At 47.3% G+C, this 24,320-nt stretch overlaps 1 protein-coding gene across 7 annotated transcripts in view; it reads right to left on the bottom strand.

Moving 5' to 3' along the window:
• Positions 1–8,794, bottom strand: part of Susd4 (sushi domain containing 4) — a 127,507-nt gene extending 118,713 nt beyond the window's left edge. For 2 of the 7 annotated variants that reach the window (XM_031337321.1, XM_031337358.1), the window contains exons 1-2: positions 8,620–8,794; positions 7,525–7,707 (exon numbers count right to left, since the gene is read on the bottom strand). In XM_031337321.1, the coding sequence (XP_031193181.1) occupies positions 7,525–7,672 (148 nt within the window). In that variant the 5' untranslated portion in view covers positions 7,673–7,707; positions 8,620–8,794. The other 5 variants (XM_031337305.1, XM_031337338.1, XM_031337313.1 and 2 more) reach the window with 3 other exon arrangements.
• Between the last annotated feature and the right edge of the window lie 15,526 nt (positions 8,795–24,320).

The raw sequence follows: 24,320 nt of genomic DNA, 5'->3' as shown, positions 1-24,320 counted from the left end.
CTCTCTCTCTCTCTCTCACTCCCTCTCTCCCTCTCTCTCCCTCTCCCTCTCTCTCACTCACTCTCTCCCTCTCTCTCCCTCTCTCTCTCACTCACTCTCTCACACTCTCTCTCTCTCTCTCTCTCTCTCTCTCTCTCTCTCTCTCTCTCTCTCTCGTCTTCATGGCAGAGTATGTGGAGGTTCGTTCATGGCTGTGCTCCCAGGTTTAATGCCACTTCTAAATAATGTCAAGAATTTGTTTTCATTTGACTTCTCTGATGTTCCCAATTTACCTTGTTTAAGATTAATAAAGCAATTACAATACTCCCAATTAAGAAGCCATTTCAAAATGCACTCTCAATTCCAACTGGTGAGCAACTCACTTAATTATTTCTATTTGTTTTTCTTCTTGAGTGGGTAACTTCTCTCAGAGCAGTTCAGACGTGGTCTTTGTAAAGATAAAGGGAAACTGGGCTAAATCCCTCCTAAAATCTAGCCTCAAGTTCATCCACCCAACATGTCCGTCCTCCTGGACAGAACGGCAAGCACGGCGAGTGACTCTTGGACAGTGTGATCATCACATCTTCTCCCTCCAAATTTATTCAGGGCAGAAATGCTCTCTCCAAGGCCCAAAAGTTCTAGTTGCCACTCTCTCTCTCTCCTCCTCGGTGTTCGGATCACAGGTGTGAGCATCTGTCTGTGCCTTGCCTCCTCATCTGGCGTTATGTGACCATCTGTAGACGCTGTGAGCTCAACCTCACTAAAGACGTCTCTTAATAAAGGTGTAAAAGATGGGAGAGACGGTCAAAAATCTCCTCCTGGTGCGTTCAGCAGTTACGGGGGGTGACACGTACAAACGCTGTTTGTGTTGCTTTTAACTCTCTAAGCACAGGTTAGCTAAGGGGTCATCAACACCGGTCCAGAGTGCCTAGAAACTGTAAAGAAGGCTGTCACAATGTTTTGAAGAAGGTGGTGACCATGCACATCGCTGGCAGGGGTTCCAGGGACCAGGCATCTCTTTGGCTGAGAGCAGGTGCGAGTCAAGGAACATCCCTTTGGAACCCAGGGTTCTTGGGGTTCTGGGTCTCTTCCATTACGTACCCAGAGTCCAAGGTTCAGGCTTCCTCGCCTCTACTTCATCCTGGAGTGTGGCATTTTCTGTGGATTCACCAGTATGTTGATGGCCCTCCCTGATCACAATGCCAGAGTTCCCTTATGTCACAACAGGAAAGGCCAATTTTGAAACAACTTGACAACTTCATCGTAAAGGGGTATTTTTTAGTTACCTATATAAAATAGGGCTAGGATGGGTATATTGGAGATAGGAGTCCTCCTGTTCTGGCATACTAAATGAAAGGCTGTAATGAAAATGACAAGCAGCCTAATGATACCATCCCTCAGGTTCTTCTTCTATTACATAAGGATAAATAATGGTATGTGCCATGTATGCCCACCGTGAGGAATTAAATGAGGTAACATATTTAAGGTGTGGGGATAGGTGTTGGTACATAAAGTGCACACTAGGTATTTGCAATCAGTGTTACTGACAGTTTGGAAATGTTTATCAATCACTCAAAAATTTGGGCCATTTAACGCTTCATCCCATCTTTTCTCAAGTGTCCACAGCTAGTGACAGCTGACCAGTTCCTGTGAGAATGGACCAACAAATAGCTAAGTCTTACAGCTGACACATGAGACTACGCAGGTGATGTTTCTGCCATGGGTGTTGCTGTGTGCCTTGGTAGAGGTGACTATGTTTGGAAATAAGCTGAAAAGCCTTATTTTGTTCATTTGGCCCTTTCTTTCCTTCAGTTCGGAAGCGATGATCCTGGTGGCCCTATTTAGACATACCCTTACCCTGTGTGGTTGCTTCAATTATCAAGCACTGAATGAGCTTCCAAAACCAGGCAAGGATAAAGAGAAGCAATTTGAAAAAAAAAATCACTTTTCTCATCAGTATCAATAAATAACACTAAATTTAAATTGAACTAAAAATCTATATTAAGAAATTTTTGTGCAAGTCATTTGCATTTAAACTCTTGAGAAGTTTTATTTGTATGTGTCTCCGGGAGCAAAACCTGAATCCCTTCATATGTGCATTTCTAGGACATGCAATGGAGCAAACCATGGAACGGAGAGATGGGGAGGCAGCTAAGAGCCTGGATGCCAGCAATTCCTAAAAGTCCTCCTTATTGTGAATATATATTCCAACACTCCCACGGACGCTTAAAACCATAGACAGTGGAATAGCAAATTCCACATACTTTATTTTATTCTATGCATATATATATGTGTGTGTATATATGTATTTGTATATGTATATGTATGTGCATATATATATGTATATATGATAAAGTTAAATATGTATGTTTGGTATAGTAAGAAATTAACAATACCAAACAATAAAACAGAACCTTTATAACAATACACTATGAAACATGTCTTCTGGATGTTATCTTGCAATGTCCTACTGTATTGTGTACTAGACAAAAGGGTAATTTATATTCCATGCAGGAGGAACTGGGCAGGTTGGTGAAAGACCTCCTTGTGCTAGTCAAGATAGCACTCACATGTTACGGCTTGTTCTAGACTTTCCTGCTTCATATTTCCAGGCCCCAAAGGGCTGACTACTGTAAGAGAGATCCATTTAACAAACTACTGCAATAGTGTCTGTGTTATGAAAAAAAATGGAGTCAAACAGAAGTTATACAAACTGGCCAAGGCTATGCAGCCATGCAAGGGCAGAGGCTGAGCTTGAACTCTGTTCACCCTGGAAAGAACTCGGAGCCCAGGTTCTCCCTGGAAGGTCTTTGTGGGAGCACTGAAGAATACACCTCAGGCGCCAAGAACAGAACAGCACAGCCGCTTTTCTTCATTTCTAATCCGTACCCACTGGGCCAAGACGCTTGTCTTCATTCACCATTACTCTCGGGGAACAGAGGAACCCTGCGTCTCCTGGACTTGCCTCTTCTCTTCTGGGTTGTGACATGTGAGATTCACTACTTGTTACAGGGAATCCGTCTTCTGCACCCCCCAGAGCTTTCAGATTTCGCCCTGTCAATAAGCTGAGTTTCCAGCTGCTGAAGTCACTGCAGGACTGATGTCGGGAGAGTTGGGACTCTCTTGACCAGGTTCAGCCCGAATCGTGGATTTTGCCTAGAGCTTTACAGGAAAAACGTCTACTGAGCCACATATAAATTTTTTTTTCTCAGTAAAACTCCAAGACACTCAACTCACCTCTACAAGACAGCTGACTGCTTAGAAAGCATTTGTTCCTATCTGCTGGTACACAGACATAGCACCAGGACCTAAAGGAGAGCTCATTTCAGAAAGAACTGTAACTCAGGTGTACCGACTCGGAAGCAGGAAGTGGGAGGCACAGCCTGCCCACCATTCTACTCCTGCTCTAGACTCTTAACTGGGTGCTACCATCTGTTGGGAGACATTCGGGATGCTCCCAACATCCTTAAGAGAAAACTCCAAGCTTCCTGTCTGTCTATACATTGGGGCGCTACAGTCAGGTATTCTGCACTCATCAGACTATCCTCTGCGCTCTCTGAAGTTCGATCGCGTGACCATCTCTACACCTCTGTACAAGATGCTCTCACCCTAAGTGTCTCCCTGTCTCCAAAGCGCCTCCTGACATCTCCGCCAACCTCCCCAGATCACCTCCAGCTGGATGTGGCCTCTGCCTTTCATGACTGGCCCACCCACAGTGATTGTTTTCTAGATGGTGAGGTAGGGATTGGGGCATCTCTTTCTTGTTCTCAGCCAACATTAACTGAGCATTTAGTCAGATGCTGCACTGGTGCCTAAAACTTAAATATGTATCAGGCAAGATCCTGGCCCTCAGTGGGCTTACCATGTACGACACAGGGCTGCAATGGGAGCCTGGGGGAGGGGAGAGTTTACTGATCAGAGAGACCTGAGACGACGATGATGATCATCGTTGCGAGCATAAGGTTCTATTAGTTGAAAAGAAAAATGTAAGTAAGCCACAGGCCTTGGTTTGAGGTGGGGTACAGGTAATCAGTGTCTACTGAATAAATATATAGCAAAGATACCCAAAACTGAACACAGTGTCTTAGCTACTAATTCTCTATGACTTTCTGCAATTACCAAGTGTTTGTGGCATTTCCATCCCTGATATCAACTCCCTAAGACTTATAAAATCCTCCTTATCTTGTAGATAAGGAAGCTGAGATACACACACACACACACACACACACACACACTCATGCACACGCACTTGAAAACCCTCAAACCCATCAAGTATCAGAGCCCGCCCTGAGTTTCCAACAACAGAAGGAAGTTCATCTCTGAGAAGTAACGTCTAGAGCAAAGCCTAGGTCCTCTTCCTGTACATCCAGGTGAACTGTTCTAGTCGGTCCTCAAAATCCTGGAGGCTTCTGGGAAAGTAGTCCGAGGCAAAAGAAGAAAAGCGACTGAAGACATGGCCCACAAGAAGTTTGGGCACAGCAGGGCCCTGTATCCGCCCCCCCTCAAGCCTGGTAGGGGTCTGCTCAAGAAAACCCTTTTCAGAGGCTCCAAATGAGGACCCTTCTACCCAGCTGACAAAAGGCAGCCTAGGGAGAGCCACCCAGAGTCACCACAAGCTAAGCCAGGCTTATAAAAGCTCTCCTTAGGGCTCAGAGAGTTGAATTGGATCTCTGGCTTCCCAGGACAAAGCATTTGGGTTTTGATGGAGTTCTTTTCTCGCTCTTCTTTTGTCTGGTCATTTTCTCAATTTCTCCCTTTCTAGTTCAGGCTTTTTCTGTAATACTTATACTGGGCACATGACTCCTCCCTCCATCTCCTAGCACTGACTATTATACCCCACTATTGTGATGTTCTTTTTCCTCTGAAAGCAATCAAAAATGAAAATCCACATTTCAGAACAGGCTCTATTAAATATGCACCTTTTGTGGGTTAAAAAAGGAAAGCGCTCTCTGAGGGCTGATTTCAGCTGTGTTTCACCTACGGATTAGACACCAGGGTGAGACTTCTGCTCCTTAGCAGGCCATTTGCATCTGGTAATTGAGAAGGAGGTCAGAAGTCTGGAGGTAGAAGCAACTTAGTCTAAGGAATATGTTAGTCTAAAGCGTCGCTCATCAAACTGTGGTCTTTGAACCAGCAGCAAAGGCTCTACCCAGGAGCTTATTGGATGGAGACCCTGGGTGCCCAAGAGATGGTTCCAAAGTTAAGAGGAGCTGACAATCTTCTAGAGGACCTGAGTTCAGATCCCAGCACCCATACAGTGCAGCTCATGACTGACTGAACCTCAAGCTCCAGGGAACCCAGTGCTCTCTTCTGGTCTCCTAGGGAACTGGCACAAAGATGGCAGATACTCACACATGCACATCAATAAAACTAATGAAGAACGTAGAAATGCAGGCTCTCAGGGACCACCCAAAGCTAATGGAATCAGGATCTATTTTTTAACAAGATCCCAGGTTTGGTTTTTTTGTTTGTTTGTTTGTTTTGTTTTTGTGTGCATATGAAAATTTGAAGAGCAAAAGTATGGAGTAAAGGTAAATTGCCTTTACTGCCAACCTGGATACTCCATAGATTTCTAAGAAAGTAAAACTGTTTTTGTTGACCGATGCCTTAGGATTTCCCCCACCCCCACCGTTCTTTCCTGCCCAAACTGGATTCATGCAGGAATCCTGGAATGATAAGTATTCCTCTGTGTATCAGTGTCAGCCAAAAAAAAGAACTGAAGGTGATATCAGGCTGGTGGCCAGCCATTCTGCAGCAGATGATCCCTAAAAGGAAAGGGTTCTGACACTGGGGGTGTGTGTGTGGTGTGTGACAGGGAACCCTTACCTCTGTTTTCAAGGCTCTGGGAAGGGATAGAAAAAGATACCAGTGTACAAACTGCAAACCACAAAGGTGACTGGGGAGTCTTGGGAAACTAAGCTAAGACAGCCCTGAAAACTTAACGGATGAAACCAAGAGCGGAGCCCTCATATCCGGCGCATGCGCAAACCCCACACATCCTATAGCAATGGCGGAGACTCGGGGAGATGGACTCCGATTAGCTCATCTGTCATCTAGATGGGAGACCTGTGCCAGGAGACGGAAAAGCATGTGGACCTGGTTAGAAGGACTGGGAGCCAGAACTGAAAGGTCAGCTAAGAGGAAAAGACCCGGACCCGTTCAGTGGTCGCTTGCATACTGACTTCCAACTACTCATGAGGTAGAGTTAGCATCCAGAGAGCGGAGCATCCTGGCGGGCCACAAAGACATGGTCTGGACTCACATTTGCCCCTGTCCTCTGCGAAGAAGATACCTGCCTCTGAGATGCTTCTAGTAAAAAAACTAAAATAACAGCACACAAAGTTACTCCTTGGGGGAAAAAAAATAAACACAACCATCTACCCACCCCTCTCAATCCAAAGCCAAAGTTGCACACCGCTAAAAACACTGTCGCGCCCTAGGCATCCTATGGCTGCAGTGTGGACCACCTGAATTATCGACTGCTCTGTGCTAAGGCCTATGTTATCACGCTCCTCCCTCAGTTTTGCTAACTGTCTGCTCGCTTTATTTGCCCCGTCTTCACCTTCAAAGTCTCCGAAACAGCAATATTTTGTTTTCCCAACATGGAAATGGTTCATTTACGCCAAGCAATACTTGTTTTTCATCGAATGACAATCTACTTAGGCATCCTCTGTATTTCGGCTAGGAGAACGCAAACCCGTCCTTCGCATGCCCACATCAGCAATGTCTCAAGGAGGATCTGGAACAGGCAGGAATGATGGACCGTGGTGTACAAGGAAGAAAGGGAGATGCTTAAGCCGGGGGAAATTCAGACAGGAACTCCATCTGTCCCTCCTCGACCACAACCAAAAGATAGCCCTCTCTCTTGGAATCAAGTATGTTATAGATTAGCCGCCTACAGGGGCCGGGGCTATCAATTTGATTTCAGACCTTCCACTTCAGAGAAGAGGAATTGACTTAATCCCCCTGTAAATCAGGACCTCGCTAAGCAGTGTTCCAGAAACATACCTGAAGGAAAGCCCTACAGCCCTTCCCCACCCCCAACAGCCACCGACCGTGCCTCAGCACATCACCTCCAAGAAAGAGAAAGTTAACTTTCAAATAAACCTGCCCTTCAACTGGTCTGACCATGTTTTCAGACCCTTCATCTTCTTAAAGGCAGTTTAATGCTAACATTCAAATCCAGAAGCCCAAAGCTGACGTCTGCGGAGGGCAAAGATCAAGGGTCGAAGGGCCACAAATACACGCCCCCCCCCCATCCTCTTTTTTCTTCTGGGCCAAAATGGGAAAATGCATCAGGCTTTTTATCCTTCCTTCAGAAAAGCCCAATTGGGCTGCCGGTGGGTGTGCGAACCTACACCGGTTCCACACAATTTTCTGTGAACTCCAGGGGTTTTGCAGAAGGCTGGGACACGGGGACTCTTATTTCTCAGGCACCCCTAAAGTCTGCATGTATGCAGGAGGCGCAGCACTGTCCTGTCAGCACAGGCTCCCCTCCCTGCTGGGCCATCCAAAGCTTCCCCCCATCACAGCGGGGTCACTCACCACCCGTGAGCTGTGCAGGGCCAAAGCACAGCGCCAGTTGAAACCACAGGATCACGGCCAAGAGTCTCTGGGGGGACTGAGGCTGCTGTTGCTGCAGCTGCTGCTCTAGAAATCCATCTCCATGGCTCGGGTTCATTCCATGATACATCTTTCATCCACAGAGGGCATCCAGCTTGCAAGAGTCTGCAACCAGGAGCGGAACACGACAATACCCCGGGGTTGCCCGGGCTCTGGGGCCAAGCTCTCCCTCCTCCGCCCTGGGGACCCGGTGCCTGGGCTTTGCGGGCTCCATCCCATCCCCGTTCGCTCCTGCGCAGCCCCCGCCCCCTTTCCCACAGCGAGATCCTCCCTGCCACCCCCCATGCAGGGTCCAGAGAGTAGCAGCCACCATGGGATACTGCGCGTGCGGGAGGGATGGAGGAGGGGAGAGAGGACAGGGGTTAGTGCACACTGGCTCTGTGCTGCTCCCCGGGATTCAGCGGTTCTGATCATGACAGGAAAGTCTAAAGCCTTCTACCATCAAGCGGCTGAGAAAACACTTTTCCCCGGGCCTATACGTTTCACTCTGAGGAATCTCACAATGTGCCCCCTGCTGCCCCTTGGATACTTCTCTGCTTTGCCAAGGATTGGGAGGCTCCAATTGCCCCGGTCCCTTATGAAATCTGAGCTGTTCTTTTTTTATTTTTAAAATTCCTCCCTTAGGGGAGCTGAGCCAGGAGCCAACTCGCCCAGCCCGGCCTGCGCACGCCTCCCCGGGGCAGGCAAGCCCCTTCCGGGCTCCGGCTCTTACCTGTGGGTCTCATGCATGCAGCTTCCTTCCCTCCTCCGCCTCCTCCCCCCGCCAGTCTAACCCGCATCTGTGCGCGACCTCTGCTGCCGCCGCTGCGCGAGCGAGCGAGCGAGCGAGCAAGACAGAGGAGCGAGCGAGCGAGACGGAAGCCTCGGCGGCTGCCGGGCTCCACCGCCCCCGCCCGTCCCGCCGCGCGCTCCCTCCCCGGGCTCCCCCGAGTGGCCGGGGGCGGGGGATGGGGGGGAGGACGAGGACCACGGCGGCCGGGCTGCGCGTCCCCGGGGAGGCGCCCGCGCGCCCGCTACCTGAGCTCGGGGGCGCGCGGCGGCGGCGGCGCGGAGAGGGGAGGAAGGGACGAGGCCCCGGACGCGCGCCGGAAGGGCAGGGGCGCGCGTGCCTGCACGCGCCTCGGCGGGTCCCAGCCGGCGCCGGTAGCAGGGGTAAGGGGATGGCGTGGGCGGAGGAGGACGCCGTGGCCAATGGGAAGCCGGCGCGCCTGCACCTGTCGGGCACGAGTCGCCAGGCGGCGGCACACACACAGGCACACGCATTCACACACGCGCAGACGCCTAGGCACGCACACATACCCAGGCACACGCACGCGCACACACCGCAGGTCTGCACCGCGAGCCTTCACCAGTGGCCTCCGGAGCCCTTTAGTCCCGTGCGTGCCGCCAGAGGCTGCGACCTCGAAGGTGGAGGTGGACGGGATGATCCCACCCAGGACCGTCACCGATGACAGGGTTAACTTGAATGGGGCGGAGTAAGCACAACCCTAGCTGCTAAAACCTCAAGTTCTTGGTGACCCCGAGCATCTCCACGGGGTCTGAGCTTCCCCCTAGAGCCCAGTGGACAGCCCAAGGAGGCTGGGTCTCTCTGTATCCCGTCCCTTGCACCATAGGCATTTCCCCCTCTTGGCTGCCTTGGAGAAGGCAGGCATCTCCCCGAGCTTTCTCTTGAGAGCCTCTCCCCCCAGGGATGTAAGACCGGGAGGTGAGATGTGGGTGTCAATGCGGAAAGAAGGGTATCACCGGAAGGGGAGGGTAAGAACCCGAAAGGATCGGGGGTCCCCAGGAAAGAAAGTTCCCCTGGTCAGCCGTCCCTTCCTGGTGTCTTAAGTTCAGCCTGCTGCTAGCTCTGCTCTCCCAATCTCTGGTTGGTTCCCAGCCAGCTAGGCCTCCCTCTGCGGTGGGCTGGGCTCCGAGGGTCCTCGTTCGAGCCCTGGTGATTAAGGGGTGTGCCTTAATGAGGTAGTGCCGGCAGGCAGGCAGTATTTTTGAACCGCTGCTACTCCATTATTCTGTAGCAATTTGTGGATATGAAAAGCCATGTTTCTGATACAGCCACCAAATCATCTCGTCCTTCTATCGACTTTCCCAACATCTCACATTCTGAAGGAAGTTGGGAGATTACAGCTTTTACCTTGTGGGCTCTTACTGCGAGTAATTTTAACAAATTCTTGCAGGAGAATTAGCTTTTAGTAGATAAATCTAGTTCAATGTTGTTGGGTTTGGTTTTTTTTTTTTTTTTTTCGATTTGTAAAATTGAGATGTCAGCTTTGCACAGAGTAAGTTTAACAGTTTTGGCTATCACAAATGCCTTCCTGCTAAAGCGTGTATTTTGAGGCCCCAAAGCATTACTTGGGTATTTTTCTGTGTTTCCAAGGTCCTAAGATTGTTCACTGCAAATTGAATATTTATTCTAGCTTATTCTCAGTAAAATATCTACCATTTTAGAAATAGCTGTCAGATCCACAGGGCATAAAACTGTTTGTTGACCATGTGACAAACATCTCTGGAATCTGCCCCTCAGCTGCAACAATCGGCTTATGCACAATGCCAGGGCCAACAGGAACATTCAAGTTCATCCGAACCAAACGTGGGATCTTCGCCTAAGTCTCCTTTCTGACATAGTGGCATCCAGCTGGAGCTACATCTCAGCAGGAGGCCACTTGCCTAGTTCTGGAGTGAGGCTTGGGGCTCCACCCCTAGTACCACAGAAATTCAATTATTTGTGAACAAGGTCATGTAGCCTCATCCAGTACATGAGGAAGCCTGTGGTAATTGGCAGTAGCACTCAGAAACGCCTTCCGAGTATGGGACTGCTGTACTTCCCCCCGCCCCCCATTATTGTGATAAAACACTGACCAAAAACAACGTGGGGAGGAAAAGATTTTTACTTGGCTTACAAGTTACAGTCCATCATTAAGGAAAGCTGAGGTGGGAACTGAAGGCAGGAACTGAAGCGTTGGCCACGGAGGAACAATGCTTATTTATCAGCTTTGTTTCCTATGGGCTGCTTGCCAGGCTTTCATATTACTGCTCAGGCCCCTCTGCCCAGGAATCACACACACACACACACACACACACACACACACACACACACAGAGGCACACACACGCATACGCCTATGTACGCACACATACCCAGGCACATACAGGTGGGCTGGGCCCTCCTGCCTTTAATCAGCATTTAAGAAAAAGTTCGCACAAACATGGCCACATGGAAGCAATTTTTCAGTTGAGATTCCCTCTTCTCCATTATATCCACTCTATGTTAAGTTGACAAAGCTATAACAGAACCAAGATCGTCCCTTCCTGAAACCTTGCCCGTGGTTCCGCCTCTCCTTCCTTTCTGGGCCCCCACGGCTAAGCCAAATTCTCCTTCTTTAAGACGAACTTTCAAGGGGCTGGAGAGATGACTCACTCCATGGCTAAGACCTCTTGCTGTTCTTCAGATGATGCGGGTTCAGTTCCCAGCCCCCTACATGGTGGTTCACAACCCTCTGCAATGGGATCAGATACCCTCCTCTGGTGTGTCTGAAGATAATGACAGTGTACTCATATACATACAATAAATAAATATTTTTTTTTAAAAAATGGAAAAGAGCATTTCATTCGATCGGAAATAGCATCAGGTTCCTTTGCCTCTGTCTTCTGCAGATTCTGTAACCACTTTCCTTTATGCGATGGTTTCTAGACTCCATGCTCGCTTGTCATCAAACTAGAGCTAGCTGATCTCCCATCACCCACCCAGATCCAGCACTGAGAAAGGGGGCATATGGTCACTCTAGGCTCTCTCCTCAGGGCAGGATAGGACTGGGCATTCCCATCATTCCGGCTCACAGAGTGAAGCTGTGGGAGGATGGCTGCAGCACAATATGTCAGCTTCCTATAGTGTGTTTTATTTTTTCCATAGCTTCCAAAAAAAATACCCTGCACTTGATAGCCTATACAACAGGAATTCAAGCTGTCCCGGTTCTGGGGACTGCATAGCCAAAGTGAAAGTGTTGGCATGGGTGCGGCTGACAGTCTTCTCCTGTGGGTTCGTGTCATGTGGGCATTCCTCTGGGGTGCCTGGGACAATCCTAATGGCCTCGTTTAGACTAATTGCCTCTTTAAAGGCCTTGTCTCCAAAAATAGTCATATTCTGAGGCGCTGGAATCTCAGAAACAAGCGATCTAGGATATAATTGCATATACACTTTCTCCAGAAAAGGAAGTCAGGAGAGATGGCGCGCAGGAGATAACAGGACTTACTTCCTACCAAGTGAGGGGGAAACTTACTTCCTTTGTCTTTCTCACCCATACAGGAGCTCACTACCAACTGCAGAAAAAGGCAAAGGTTTCCAGACTCAATGTAGACTTCTTGAGGTGTTAGGCAGACTCGGAAGTAGTCATGAAAAGTCACGAGAATTCATCCTCTGCTTTCTGCTGCTATATCTAAATGCCACAGCCAGGTAGTTTATAAATAATGGAAATTTTTCTTGGTGCATATCCTGGAGACTAGGTAGTTCAAGATCAAGAACTGCCTCTGGCAAGGGTCTTCTTACTACATTGGAACATGGCAGAAGATAGCATGTGGCTAGAAAGACATGCACGGGGGTGGGGGGGCACGGACAGAGACTGACAGTCAGAGTGGACCCACTCTCAGAGCAGCAACAGTTTCCATGGCTGCAGAGATGGACAAAACAGTTGACTTAGGCACGCACCATTCCTACCTCCTCTCTCCATACAAGGCATACTCACTGAGTTGACAAGGGGCATGTTTTTGTTGTCACGCTAGGTACGGAGACCACAAAAACACGCAATGTCCAACAAGTTTATAATCTATGGGAAGGTTTAAAAATGAATAAACAAAGTAGTCAAAGCTAAGATTGGTAAGTACAAATGAGAAGGTGCTCTGGGACAGGATCCTGGAGGTGACCTCAATATATGATGTGAGGACAGACGTCTGGGTGGATTCGAAGAGAATCAAAGGGTTCAAACAAGTTTCTTGGGCAGATGGGATAGCCTAGGCAGCAACCAGACAGGAAAGGTTAGGAAGAGACCAAAGACAGAGGGAAATGTCAAACGGTACATTTGACACACCTAGAACCATGCCAAGAGGATCATGGGAAACCATGCAGGCAAGCTTAGCTTTGGCCTGAAGATAAAGAGACAAGACTAGGAAGGAGTGGACACTTCAGAGAGCTCTCCGCTCCCCAGGAAAGGTGTTCAAGATCTCTGATACTTTGAAGAATGTCAATTACAGAAGTCCCTGAGGTGCTGCTGTGGATCAGAGATACATTTGCGAACATAGCAAATGTTTGATGTAGATGCAGGGAAAACAAATGCCCACCTTCTACCTCTAAGAATACGAACTGCATATGGATTAACCATGACTTTGGTTTTCTGTAATCTGACTCATTTTTTAAGAGTCAAAGATGGCGAAATACGCCACAGTATCACTTTGTAGGTGAGAGGCAGAATTCTTTGCTACTTAATTGCTCCTTCCAGGTAGGACCACACAGTGATTGTGCCTGGGATAGAATAACAGAAGGTAGAGCTGCAAGGCTACATGGGTGAAGTTCCACTTCACAGGCCTTCTGTGGATTGGTTAATATGAATTTTTTTGGATGGCTTAGAGCATAGGGGTTTCCTTGATTGGTGTCTTATATTAGGGTGGTTGGGGAAGATCTACAATGAATCCATATGCTAGCACAAAAAGTAACATAGTTGAGGAATGGAGCATCAATCAAGTATTGGAAGAAGAAGAAGAAGAAGAAGGAGGAGGAGGAAGAGGAGGAGGAGGAGGGGGAGGAAAGAGGAGGGGAAGGAGGAGGAGGAAGAGAAGAAGAAGAAGAAGAAGAAGAAGAAGAAGAAGAAGAAGAAGAAGAAGAAGAAGAAAAAGAAGAAGAAGAAGGAGGAGGAGGAGGAGGTGGAGGAGGAAGAGGAAGAGGAGGAGGAGGAAAGGAGGGGGAGGGGTGGGGGAGGGGGAGGAGGAGGAGGAAGAGGAGGAGAAGAAGAAGAAGAAGAAGAAGAAGAAGAAGAAGAAGAAGAAGAAGAAGAAGAAGAAGAAGAAGAAGAAGAAGAAGGAAGAAAGAAAAGAAGGAGGAGGACAAGGAGGAGGACAAGGAGGAGAACTAGGAGAAGGACAAGGAGCAGAAGGGAAGAAAAAAGAATGGAAGAAGGGAAGAAAGGAAGGAAAGAAGGAAGGAAGGAAGGATGACCACCAGCTTCTCACCAGAGGCTCAAATCTGGACAACACATTAACAGTGCATAATTAATTTACACATATATTAATTTATTCATTACACACACATTTTTTTTAAACATCAGCCCATGGGAAAGGAGAGCAAAGTGTATGAGGGCCAGACCTGAAAGCCCACATCCATTCTGCCCAGATTCCATTAGCCAGGATAATGTCACAGTAGCCATTTAGTCGAATGGCCTTGCTGATATGCAAAGGAAACTGGGAAATGTAGTCTAGGGCAATTGTTCTGCGTGCAGAAAAGGAGAACCAGCAGGCTTAAATAAATCTACACTCACAGGGCGCCCCATCCACATGCATCCACGTACACACACATACAGGCTTACACGGAAAGCCCCTTGAGGGCTGTGATGTCCTCTTGCCTTTGATGCTTTTCTTAGCAACCAGTTCTGCATCCAACGTGGTTCTTAATGGACAGGCATCTCACTAAAACAAGCCTTGGGTAATTTCAGTGTGCAAAGATGGTTGGCACTTCAGGACCTGGCATAAATGTCTGATGCTTAGAACATCATTTCAGTCCGTTGAATTTAATCACCATCGTGGGTTGGGGGAGGAGACCAGCAACGGAAATAATGCCTACACCTTCAGCTTCTTATTGAATTTGGAATTAGGTAAATATTTTTAATAACATTAAACTTTGGCCTCTATGTAGCGATGTTTGGTCCTTGGAGAAAATCAAACAGGTGCTGCTAATGAGCTGTTTTAGCATGGTCACCACCTCTGGTCAAATTTTCCACTTCGGTTGGCTACCAGGTAAAGGTGAGCCAGTGCTTTCAGATGCACTCCCGGTGGTAGCTAATTACATTAAAATGTTGTTTTCCTGACCTTTTCCTTTAGTGGTTTCTTTTTTGTAGTCGCCCTGATTTTTCTCCCTTGGTTTCTTAGATTCTTCCCTTTAAAGCCATTGCCAGCATGGCAAGAGCAGTGTCCTTAAGATGTCAAGGGAAAACGTGAGAAGGACCAAAACCTCCACTCTGGAACTTAACGTTCACCTGGCATTTAGCAGTGCCTAGAAGATGCTCAGCTGCACATAAGCCCATGTAGGAGATGCTCAGCCCCAATCAAGCCCATAGAAACACAGAGGCATCAACCCAGCCTCCCAGAATCTCACAGCTAAAAAACCCGGGCTACTTTTAAAAAAATTTTTTTTTTTAATGTATGAAATTTTTTGTTTACCCCTAGCATATAGGCATTAAGTGATATATCCTATATCCTAGGCCCTGTTCTAAGGTGAAAAGTGCAGAATCGATCAAATGAAAAATCCTTATTCATCTAAAGTTTGCATTCAAGTGGCAGGAGATAAGCAATAGAGTTTATCCTCCATCCGCATCCCTCCAACCCAGAAGTGATTTCTCTTAGTGGTGAAGTTTCCTGTGAGCTTATTTTCTTTCTTTTGACCATGCTACAATGTACCAGAAGACATAGGCAAGATGACAAAGAGCAAGGATGACCTCTTGTTCTTTGTATTCACCACAGGGGCCTTGGACGGTGCTGATAAATGCTTTTGTGACCTCATGGGATGAATGGATGTCTTCACAGAGACGCAATCCGGTCTTGAGGAAGCCGAACGCTTTTTTCCATTCACAAGAGATGACAAAGCATCCAGAAGCCCAAGAGAGCTAATGTGATGCTCCTTAGCTCTGCCTTCTTCCTCTTCACGTGGGACCGGGGTGGAAGGGCGCAGAAGTGCCCTTGCTTACCATTGTACATCATATTGGAACAAAATTTAATTCTATGAGGACCACACATTATAAGACATAGAACATGTCAAGGCGTAGTTGGGAAATTATGGTGCTGTTATTGTACCTGGAAAGAGTGTGTGTATTGGGCCATGGATGGCTGTTTGGGCTACTGTCTTAGTCAGGGTTTCTTATTCCTGCACAAAACATCATGACCAAGAAGCAAGCTAGGGAAGAAAGGGTTTATTCAGCTTACACTTCCACACTGCTGTTCATCACCAAAGGAAGTCAGGACTGGAACTCAAGCAGGTCAGGAAGCAGGAGCTGATGCAGAGGCCATGGGAGTGGGGGTAATGTTACTGGCTTGCTTCCCCTTGCTTACTCAGCTTGCTTTCTTATAGAACCCAGGATTACCAGCCCAGGGATGCCCCCCCACACACACACACAATGGGCCCTCCCACCCTTGATCACTTATTGAGAAAATGCCTTACACCTCATGGAGGCATTTCCTCAAGGGAGGCTCCTTTCTCTGTGATAACTTCAGCTCGTGTCAAGTGGACACACAAAACCAGCCAGTACACTGACCAAGAGGAATTTGAACTTTGTTCAAAAGACAATAGGGAGCCATGTCAAATAAATGAAGGTGAGGATTGGCAGAAGCCACCAGATTTCAACTCCGAAATATCAGTCTCAACCCAAACTAGTCATAAACAAACGACCTAAACAGATAATTTGAGAGAAACATGACCATTTTTAATGTAACCATGGTAAGAAAGTTGTACTTCACTTTGCCCTCTGGTACCACCATGCACCCATATAGAAGCAAGCATCTAACAAATCAACACCCACCTCTACCACAGGGGAGTTACACATTTCTTATTCTAGTCTAGTACACTTCAGATTAAAAACGCAAGTCAAAACTCACTAAGCCTGTTTTGCTGGCTGTTCAAGCATCTGGACTGGAGATTTAAAAAGGCAATGTGTGTGTGTGTGTCAGCTAACAGCGAAGATGCTGATCATAGGGGTGACAGCCACACACGGTGGTAAGCACCGAAGCTAGCCAGAGTCCTACACTTGGCAAGTGTAATTCTGCGTCCTCTCGTTCAGAACCGCCTTATTCCCTCTAGAATCAGTGTCGAACTTTTAGATGACGACAGTTGGCCAACTTAAAGAGTTCGGGTTTCTTGCCGAGGCTTCGTGTAGCCAGGAGACGGTAGAGCTTTCATTTATGTTCGTGTGTTTAAAGTAATAGTTCTCAGGGCTCACATTTTTTTGAGTTCTACGGTCCAGATGGGGGCCACTCTCCACAGATGCCTAATCTGATTTTAATTATTTAAAACTAAACGTCCATGCCCTCAGTCTTGCTAGCGTCATCTTGTACACCATAGCCACAGGTGGCTGGCTAGTGGCCTCCTTATGGGACAGCTGAAGACACAGAGCGTTTTCCTTCCTGCAGAACACTCTGCCGGGCAGATGCGCTCTGGAGTAAGAAGAGCATCAAGTGTCCTGGAGAGCAGAAGTCACCACAGCATGCGTGTCCTGTGGCAGGAAGCCAGATGGCGGAGAGTTCTTATACCCGTTAGTTGTGTGTGTCAACTTGACACAGGCTGGAGTTATCACAGAGAAAGGAGCTTCAGCCAAGAAAACGCCTCCATGAGATCCAGCTGGAAGGCATTTTCTCAGTTGGTGACAAAGGGAAGAGGGCCCCTTGTGGGTGGTGTCTTCACTGGGTTGGTAGTCTTGGGTTCTATAAGACAGCAGGCTGAGCAAGCCAGGGGAAGCAAGCCAGTAAGGAACATCCCTCCCTGGCCTCTGCATCAGCTCCTGCTTCCTGACCTGCTTGAGTTCCAGTCCTGACTTCCTTTGGTGATGAATGGCAGTGTGGAAGTGTAAGCTGAATAAACCCTTTCCTCCCCATCTTGCTTCTTGGTCATGATGTTTTGTGCAGGAATAGACACCCTGACTAAGACAGGTATTAACATGGAGACTACAGAACAGGATTGTAGCTTGGGGAGAGGAGTCAGCAGAAGAATCAGAGGCGTGGCTTTGGCAGGAGGTGGAACAATTTCCACCATGGGTCATAAAGGAAGAAGATGGAGGCCCAGAAGTGTACCGCTGCTTGGGGAAGTGTCTCTCAGGGTGTGTGTGCTGAAGGCTTGGTCACTGCCTCTGGACACTACAGGGAGCCGGTGGGACCTTTAGGAATGGAGCCTAGTGGGAGAAAGTTAAGTCCCCCAGGCCATGACCGTGAGGGTTATACTGGGATGTGGACTCTTTGTTCTTCTCTGCTTCCCCTTTGCTGGGAGGCAAGCAGTCTCCCTCACCCTGGGTGTGCTCCCTGTGTGGTGGACTCCCTCACCCACAGCCCCAGAACAATGGGCCAACTGTGACACCTCCAAAATGATGAATCCAACCTTTTCCTCCTTTTAACTTATTATCTCAGTTACTTTCTTACAGAAACAGAGAGCAAACCAGAAGGGGTTCACTCAAGAGAGCCATTGACTTCCATTTTTCACAAATGCAATAGGTCAGAATTAAAAAAAAGGGGGGAATGACTATTGAATGAATGATTTTCAGGGCTTGAGTCAGAAGGGAGAGACTGAAATTCGCCATGGCCGTTGTACAGATGCAACAGAAACGAGAGGCCCACTAGGAAAGGCTTAATAGTGATGAGACACACTTACTCCACTCAAATGTTTATCAAGGGCCCCCCAGTGTGCCTGCCCCTGGAGATGTGTGGTAGAGACAATGGGAAATGAGATGCAGTCTCCCTTGGGACTTGCTGCAGGAGGACTTGGTTAATCAGGAGTTCCCCGAAAGCTCCAGGTGTGGGTCTGCTGTGGTCACAGATCACAAAAAGAGAAGCTCTGGTTCCCTAAGGGAGCCATGAAGCTGCACAGTGGGGTCTTTACTCGGCAAGGAAGGGCAGGGAGGGACACCACTCCACATGGAGTAGAAGGCAAGTGACTGCTTTATCCAGCTGTGGCTGTGGCAGGTGCACAAAGGTGGCTTTGTATAGCTCCTGCGGACAGAAGTGATTCCTGAGTACACAGAGGCCACCCACGCTTGCTGGAGTTCTCCGACCCTGCACATAGGTAGCTTTGAGTAGACAAGAGCACCGTGCCCTGCCTTCTGTAAACCTTAATTGAATAAGCCTGCTCGGGGCAGCGGCTGGGATTTCGGTGGGCTGAGGGGTCCCTGCCCTACGGACAATGGCAGCCAAGGATTGACAGTGGCCCATACACTGTAACACACACAGAGTCCCCAACCCAGCAGTGCTATCTACCCTCTCTCCGGCCTTCTGAGAAAACAAAGGCTCTTAAAAGTCAAAAGCGCAGCTCAACTTTAGCAAGACAGGAAAAAATATAGAGCTATGAAAGACTTACACTGTTTAAACATCTCAACCAGATCCACGATTATTAAAGAAAATGTATTCAACAAAGGGCCATTGTATTGGGTGAGCCATTAAGGTTGTAGCATCCTAAGCCTCAGATGGTGCTTTAAAGCAAGTGACTATCACATAGAAATTTTGGTTTCTATGTCTCTGATGAGTAACTTGTTGACTGGAGCATTTTGTGCCCTTCAATCTCCCACTCCCAGGGAATGCAGCTCACCCTTGGCTCTGAACATACTTTAGAGTTCTCTCTAAAGTTCTCTTCGTGAGAATTGATTAGCATCTCTCAAGCTTATAGTTTGATTCGGGTTACGAGTGTGAAAAGAATTAAAATCTTAGGCTGCAGCAAAACCACAAGTATTTAAAATCTTCTCAGCTCTGGTCCACACATTTGACTGCCTAGAAGAGAGTTGCGTTAGCTTATAAGATCTGGCTGTGGAAGGCTGCATCCTGGGGGGTGCTAAGTTAGGTGTGAGATCCCAGATTCCAGTTCTGGAACCTCTCTGCCCAGTACCAGCTTCATGAATGCCAGAATTCTCCCTTGGTGCCTCCAGAAACAGCAGGCCCTGCTCGGCTTTGCCATGGTCAAGTTTGCACATAAAAGCACTCACAGGCGTGTTCCAGCACATGCTCAGAGCGTGTCAGCCATCATTGTTACATACATAACCTCTCATCCACTTGGAATATTTGCGCTGTGATTGTTTCCATGGCAACTTAATTTGCCTATTTCCAGGTTTTTAACCCACTATTTTCTTTTCTTCTTCATTTTTTTAAAAGTGAGGGACGGGGAGGGGAGAAGATGTTTACAGGCTAGAATGCTCATGCTTAGCACTCTATTAGCATAAATACATTCTAACTTGGTTCTTATTTATCTCGCTGTAATGTTGGTTTGTTTGTTCGTTCGTTCATTCTGCTTCCCTTGTCTTTGGTAAGACCACTGTACATTGAAGGCACATATAGAGCCTAGCCCAGGCCTGAGGCTTTAGAAGTTCTTACTTGGCATCATTTGTTGGTATTTTGTGTTTTCTTACATGGTAAGGAAACTGTGAAGATGGGGCATAAAAGACCCTAAATCCCATGATATTAAAAGTATACCATAAAGCTGAATTTTGGAAATTATACTTTCTTGCACCATCCAGGGATTAACAACAAACAAAACAAAAACCCTTCTAACCTAAATAGTATCCTGCTTGAAAGGGTGACCTCAGGGACTGGGGAGATGGCTCAGTCAGGAAAGCACTTGCCTTGGAGGTGTGAGGGGTGCTGTTATTCCAGTAATGGAGAAAGGAGAGCTGGAGCCAGGTGAATCCATGGAAGCTCGAAGATCAGCTAGCCTGGCCTAGCTGACCACATTTCAAGCCAGGAATAGACCCTGCCTCATATGAAAGATGGAAGACACCCGAGGGCCAATATCCAATCTTGTTCTCTAATCTTCACGTGGTGTGTGTGTGTGTGTGTGTGTGTGTGTGTGTGTGTGTGTGAGTGTGTGCTTTCAAAGCAGTAGATTTATATAAAATAAAAATTACCTGTGTGCTGAAAGCCTTCATTTACAGCCTGAGCACAGGGAAGTTTTCATTACTTAGAGCAACAGAAACAAATCAGGATGGAGAGAGGTTGATCAATGGGTAACAGTCACGTGACCACAGGCACTCCAGAGCTATGCACAGGAGGTGACCATAGATAACAGTTGTATACACTACATGTCAGAAAGGGACACAAAGGGACTTCACAAGTTCCACAATAGAGGAATGAAAAATGTTTGAGGAGACAGCTTTGTTTATTCTGATCTAAATATCTTACAGTGCAGGAATATATCAAAATATTACACAGCATCCCATGAATTTGTAATATTTATGTCAGTTAAAATAAACTTAAATAATCTCTTTCACACAAAGTAATCATACCATAATGCATATTACATCTCCATATATGTACATTTAAATCTCCTAGAATTCATATCAGAACAAGTATAAGAAGCATAAAATTAATTTTGATAATATATTGCATTTAGTCTGATGGGCTTAAAATATGATTTAAAATGTAGTCAAATGTAAAATAAGAAGCATTGGTAGATTTTGCTATTCTTCCTGTTTCATTTTTAGAATCCAATGTGTACTTTGTTTATATTTGGTTGCATTTCATTTCACGATTTCTTTCTGCTTATGTGTGTATACTAAGTGTGTACCAGTGGAGGTCAGAAGGGGACGTTTCCCTGTGAGCTGCCCGCCATAGGCTCTAAGAACAACTCTCAGGTCCTCAGCAAGAACAACAGTGCTCTTAACTGCTGGGCCATCTCTCCAGCCCCCAGTGTGTATTTTATATTTAAGCACACGTCAATTTGAACAATCCATGTTAAAGTGCCCGGACCACATGCGACTTTGTGATTTCTCCCCTTTGACTCATCCAAGCATTAGGAACAATGCAGAGAGAGACAGAGAAAAAGACACAGAGACAATGGAGATGGGGGGAGGGAGAGAGAGAGAGGGAGAGGGAGAGGAAGGAAGAGAGAGAGGGGGAAAGGGAGAGGGAGAGGGGGAGAGAGAGAGAGAGAGAGAGAGAGAGAGAGAGAGAGAGAGAGAGGGAGAGAGGGAGGGAGAGAGAGAGAGGAATGGAGAGAAAGAGAATGTTTCAAACTCCCTCAGCAACCAGAAGCACACAGAACCTGTAGGTTCAGTTGAATTGTGGGGTCAGAGCACATTTTTCAATCCTCCAACAAACTCAGAAGGAGGGCCCAGGTCTTCATTTGGCAGAAGGACACACAATGCAGTCCGTTGAGGATTTTGTTGCCAAATAAAAAGGAGACTGACTGTTCTCAGCATCCAGGGGATGCTCGGCAGCTTAGCATTCACAAAACATCTCTTTCATGTGCTCCTGGGAGCCCTGACTTGACTTGCAAGCTGGGACCTTCCAAGGAGTCCTACTGGGATATGGAGATGCAGGTGTGGCCTGCTCTAAGGCTCAGCTTGCTCTCCCCAGGCCCCTCAGAAAGCTTTCTCTCTGTGTTTCACCAGTAAGTCTCAGACATTGTTCCCCCGGTTCTGTGCTGCATTGGCTAGTCAGTCACCCAGGATTAACTGTGAAAGAGAGACCTTCCCTCAGAGAGGGCGTGGCTGAGCCTTCCTCCGGATGAGCCAGATAAAAAGAAGCCCAAGAAAAAAGCAATCTTGCTCTGTGGCCTTTGCTTCTCAGTGGTTCTATGTGCTGCCCTGACCTTCACATGTACACTGCAGCACACTCAAGTGCACAAACACACGCATAGACACCGTGGCCTGCTATGATTTTAGTACTCAGCTTTATATTTGTTATCACACGTATTTGTGTGTGCGCACGTGTGCTTGAGTGTGCCACAGGTGTGCATGTGAGGTCAGAGCACAAGCTGTGAGAGTTGCCTGGTTCTATCGTGTGGGTCCCAGGGATTAGACTCCTATAAGGCTTGACAGAAAGTATCTTCACCCACTGAGGGCCACCTCTTATAAAGGCCATTTAGTGTGAAGCGACTACGGGCATTCTAAGTTAGAAGTCCTGAGTAGCCTTGGCTGGCTCCCTCACATAGTCTTTAAGCTTTCAAGCACGTCAAAGCTTTTGGCTTTGTGGCACAATGTTGTCATCTACAAAGTTCATCCTTGAGAACTGAGTCATGGAGTGCACACACACACACACACACACACACAGAGAGAGAGAGAGAGAGAGAGAGAGAGACAACTTGTACATGTGTGCACACGCACCCTAAACAAAGATTTAAGTAAGTTGGCCATTTTATATTGGACTATATTTATTACTCTTGGAGGGGTAACCTCAAGTATCTTCCAAAAGAATACAACAGAACAATCCAACAGAAAGACATTTTTTACAAGTTGGATCCTGGCACCATAAGCACCAGGCATCCTTGATATTGCCGTGAGATAGACCAGGTACACTCTGACTTGATTGATTGAAGTCACTTTAGTCCTAACCACTAAGTCTCCTACTTCTAACCGGAATCAAGGGAAATCCACTGTTCACGTTGCTCCCTTGGACCACGCATTTGCGGCGAGACCCTACCACATCTCACTTAGCGCCGTCCTGGGCCTGCCTGCCTGCCTGCCTGCCTGCCTGCCTGCCTGCCTGCCGGGCCTTCTGCCTCATAGCATCGTGGAGCCAATTCTCGAAAACTGGAATGAAGTTCTGGAAAAATCGTACCACTGTCTTTTATGGGGGGTCTACCCTCATGGACCAATCATCTGTCAACGGTCCCTGACCCTTAATGTCATCCTGGTGATTTGATTCCAAAGCACGGGTAGTTTGGAGGCATACATTCAGACCGTAGCAACCCGAGATGAGGGAAAACCCAGATTTAGATTGACCCGACAGAACCTGAGAGTCACTTCTCTGGCACTTTCCCCAAATTGTGTTAAAAATTACATTAATCTGGTAAATCTTTTCAGCTAGAAATCTGAGGAAAAACTTGTAAAATAATACACGGAAGTGTTAAAAACTTTAACTGGAGCTTAGTAGGGCACCATTTACTGACTGCATTGTGGTGCCGGGTGTTCCACACACTTCATTTCACCTCACCTTCGCAGTAGCCCAGCTTTTCTACATTTTGGGCTCCTGGGAGTAACATCACACGGCTGAAAGTGGAAGACGGAGAGTCACTTGCCCCTCCTCGAGGAAAAAAAAAAACAACTCACAAAAGTGGGGGAAAAAAAGACTAATGGCCAATAAATCAAATCTTCGAGGAGCTATTTGAAAACAGTGCAGGCAAAATTCATATTTTGATTTTTTTTTTTTTAAAAAGCTGTACTTCACACATTAGAGGAAAATCCGAGTTGCCTGGTCTGTTCTAAAGTTCACAAAGGGAACCGTGAAAGCATCCCTTGGGCTTGCTAAGGCCAGACCAGCATGCTTCAGGGACTGTTGCCTTTCTACACCTTGCTCGCACAGATGAGGATTAGTGAAGTTGGTGAGATTCCGAGCCAGCTAAGGGCACTTGTCTCAAAGCCCACATTTGATCCCTGGGACTCATATGGTGTAAAGAAAGAACCGACTCCAACAAGTTGTCCTGAGCTGTCCACACGTCAGTCATGGCTTCTATTCATCCATCCATACAGACACACATAGAACAAACGTAAAAATAGAAAGATGTGACTCCAACGGACAAGCAAGACCCTTCTTCCTCGACACTGCACTTTGCCCCTTCCTCCCACTACGTTCTGTTTCTAAATTGTTGCCCTGGGCCTGGGGCTCCCACAATCCACTAATTCAGGGACCTGAAACACTGATGCTGTCACGATTCTCGTTTCTAAATACCACCCGTGATTCCTAGACTTCCAGCCAGCTCATCAAAGCCCCGGGCACACTGAGGCCTTTAAAGACCGGATGGCACCAGGATGCATTGTGAAGTGGCAGGAGCGTCACAGGCCA

The sequence above is a fragment of the Mastomys coucha genome, unplaced genomic scaffold, assembly GCF_008632895.1.
Source record: "Mastomys coucha isolate ucsf_1 unplaced genomic scaffold, UCSF_Mcou_1 pScaffold1, whole genome shotgun sequence".
NCBI lineage: Eukaryota > Metazoa > Chordata > Mammalia > Rodentia > Muridae > Mastomys > Mastomys coucha.
The sequence above is the reverse complement of the archived record's forward strand: the minus strand, read 5'-3'. Positions and strand labels throughout refer to the sequence as shown.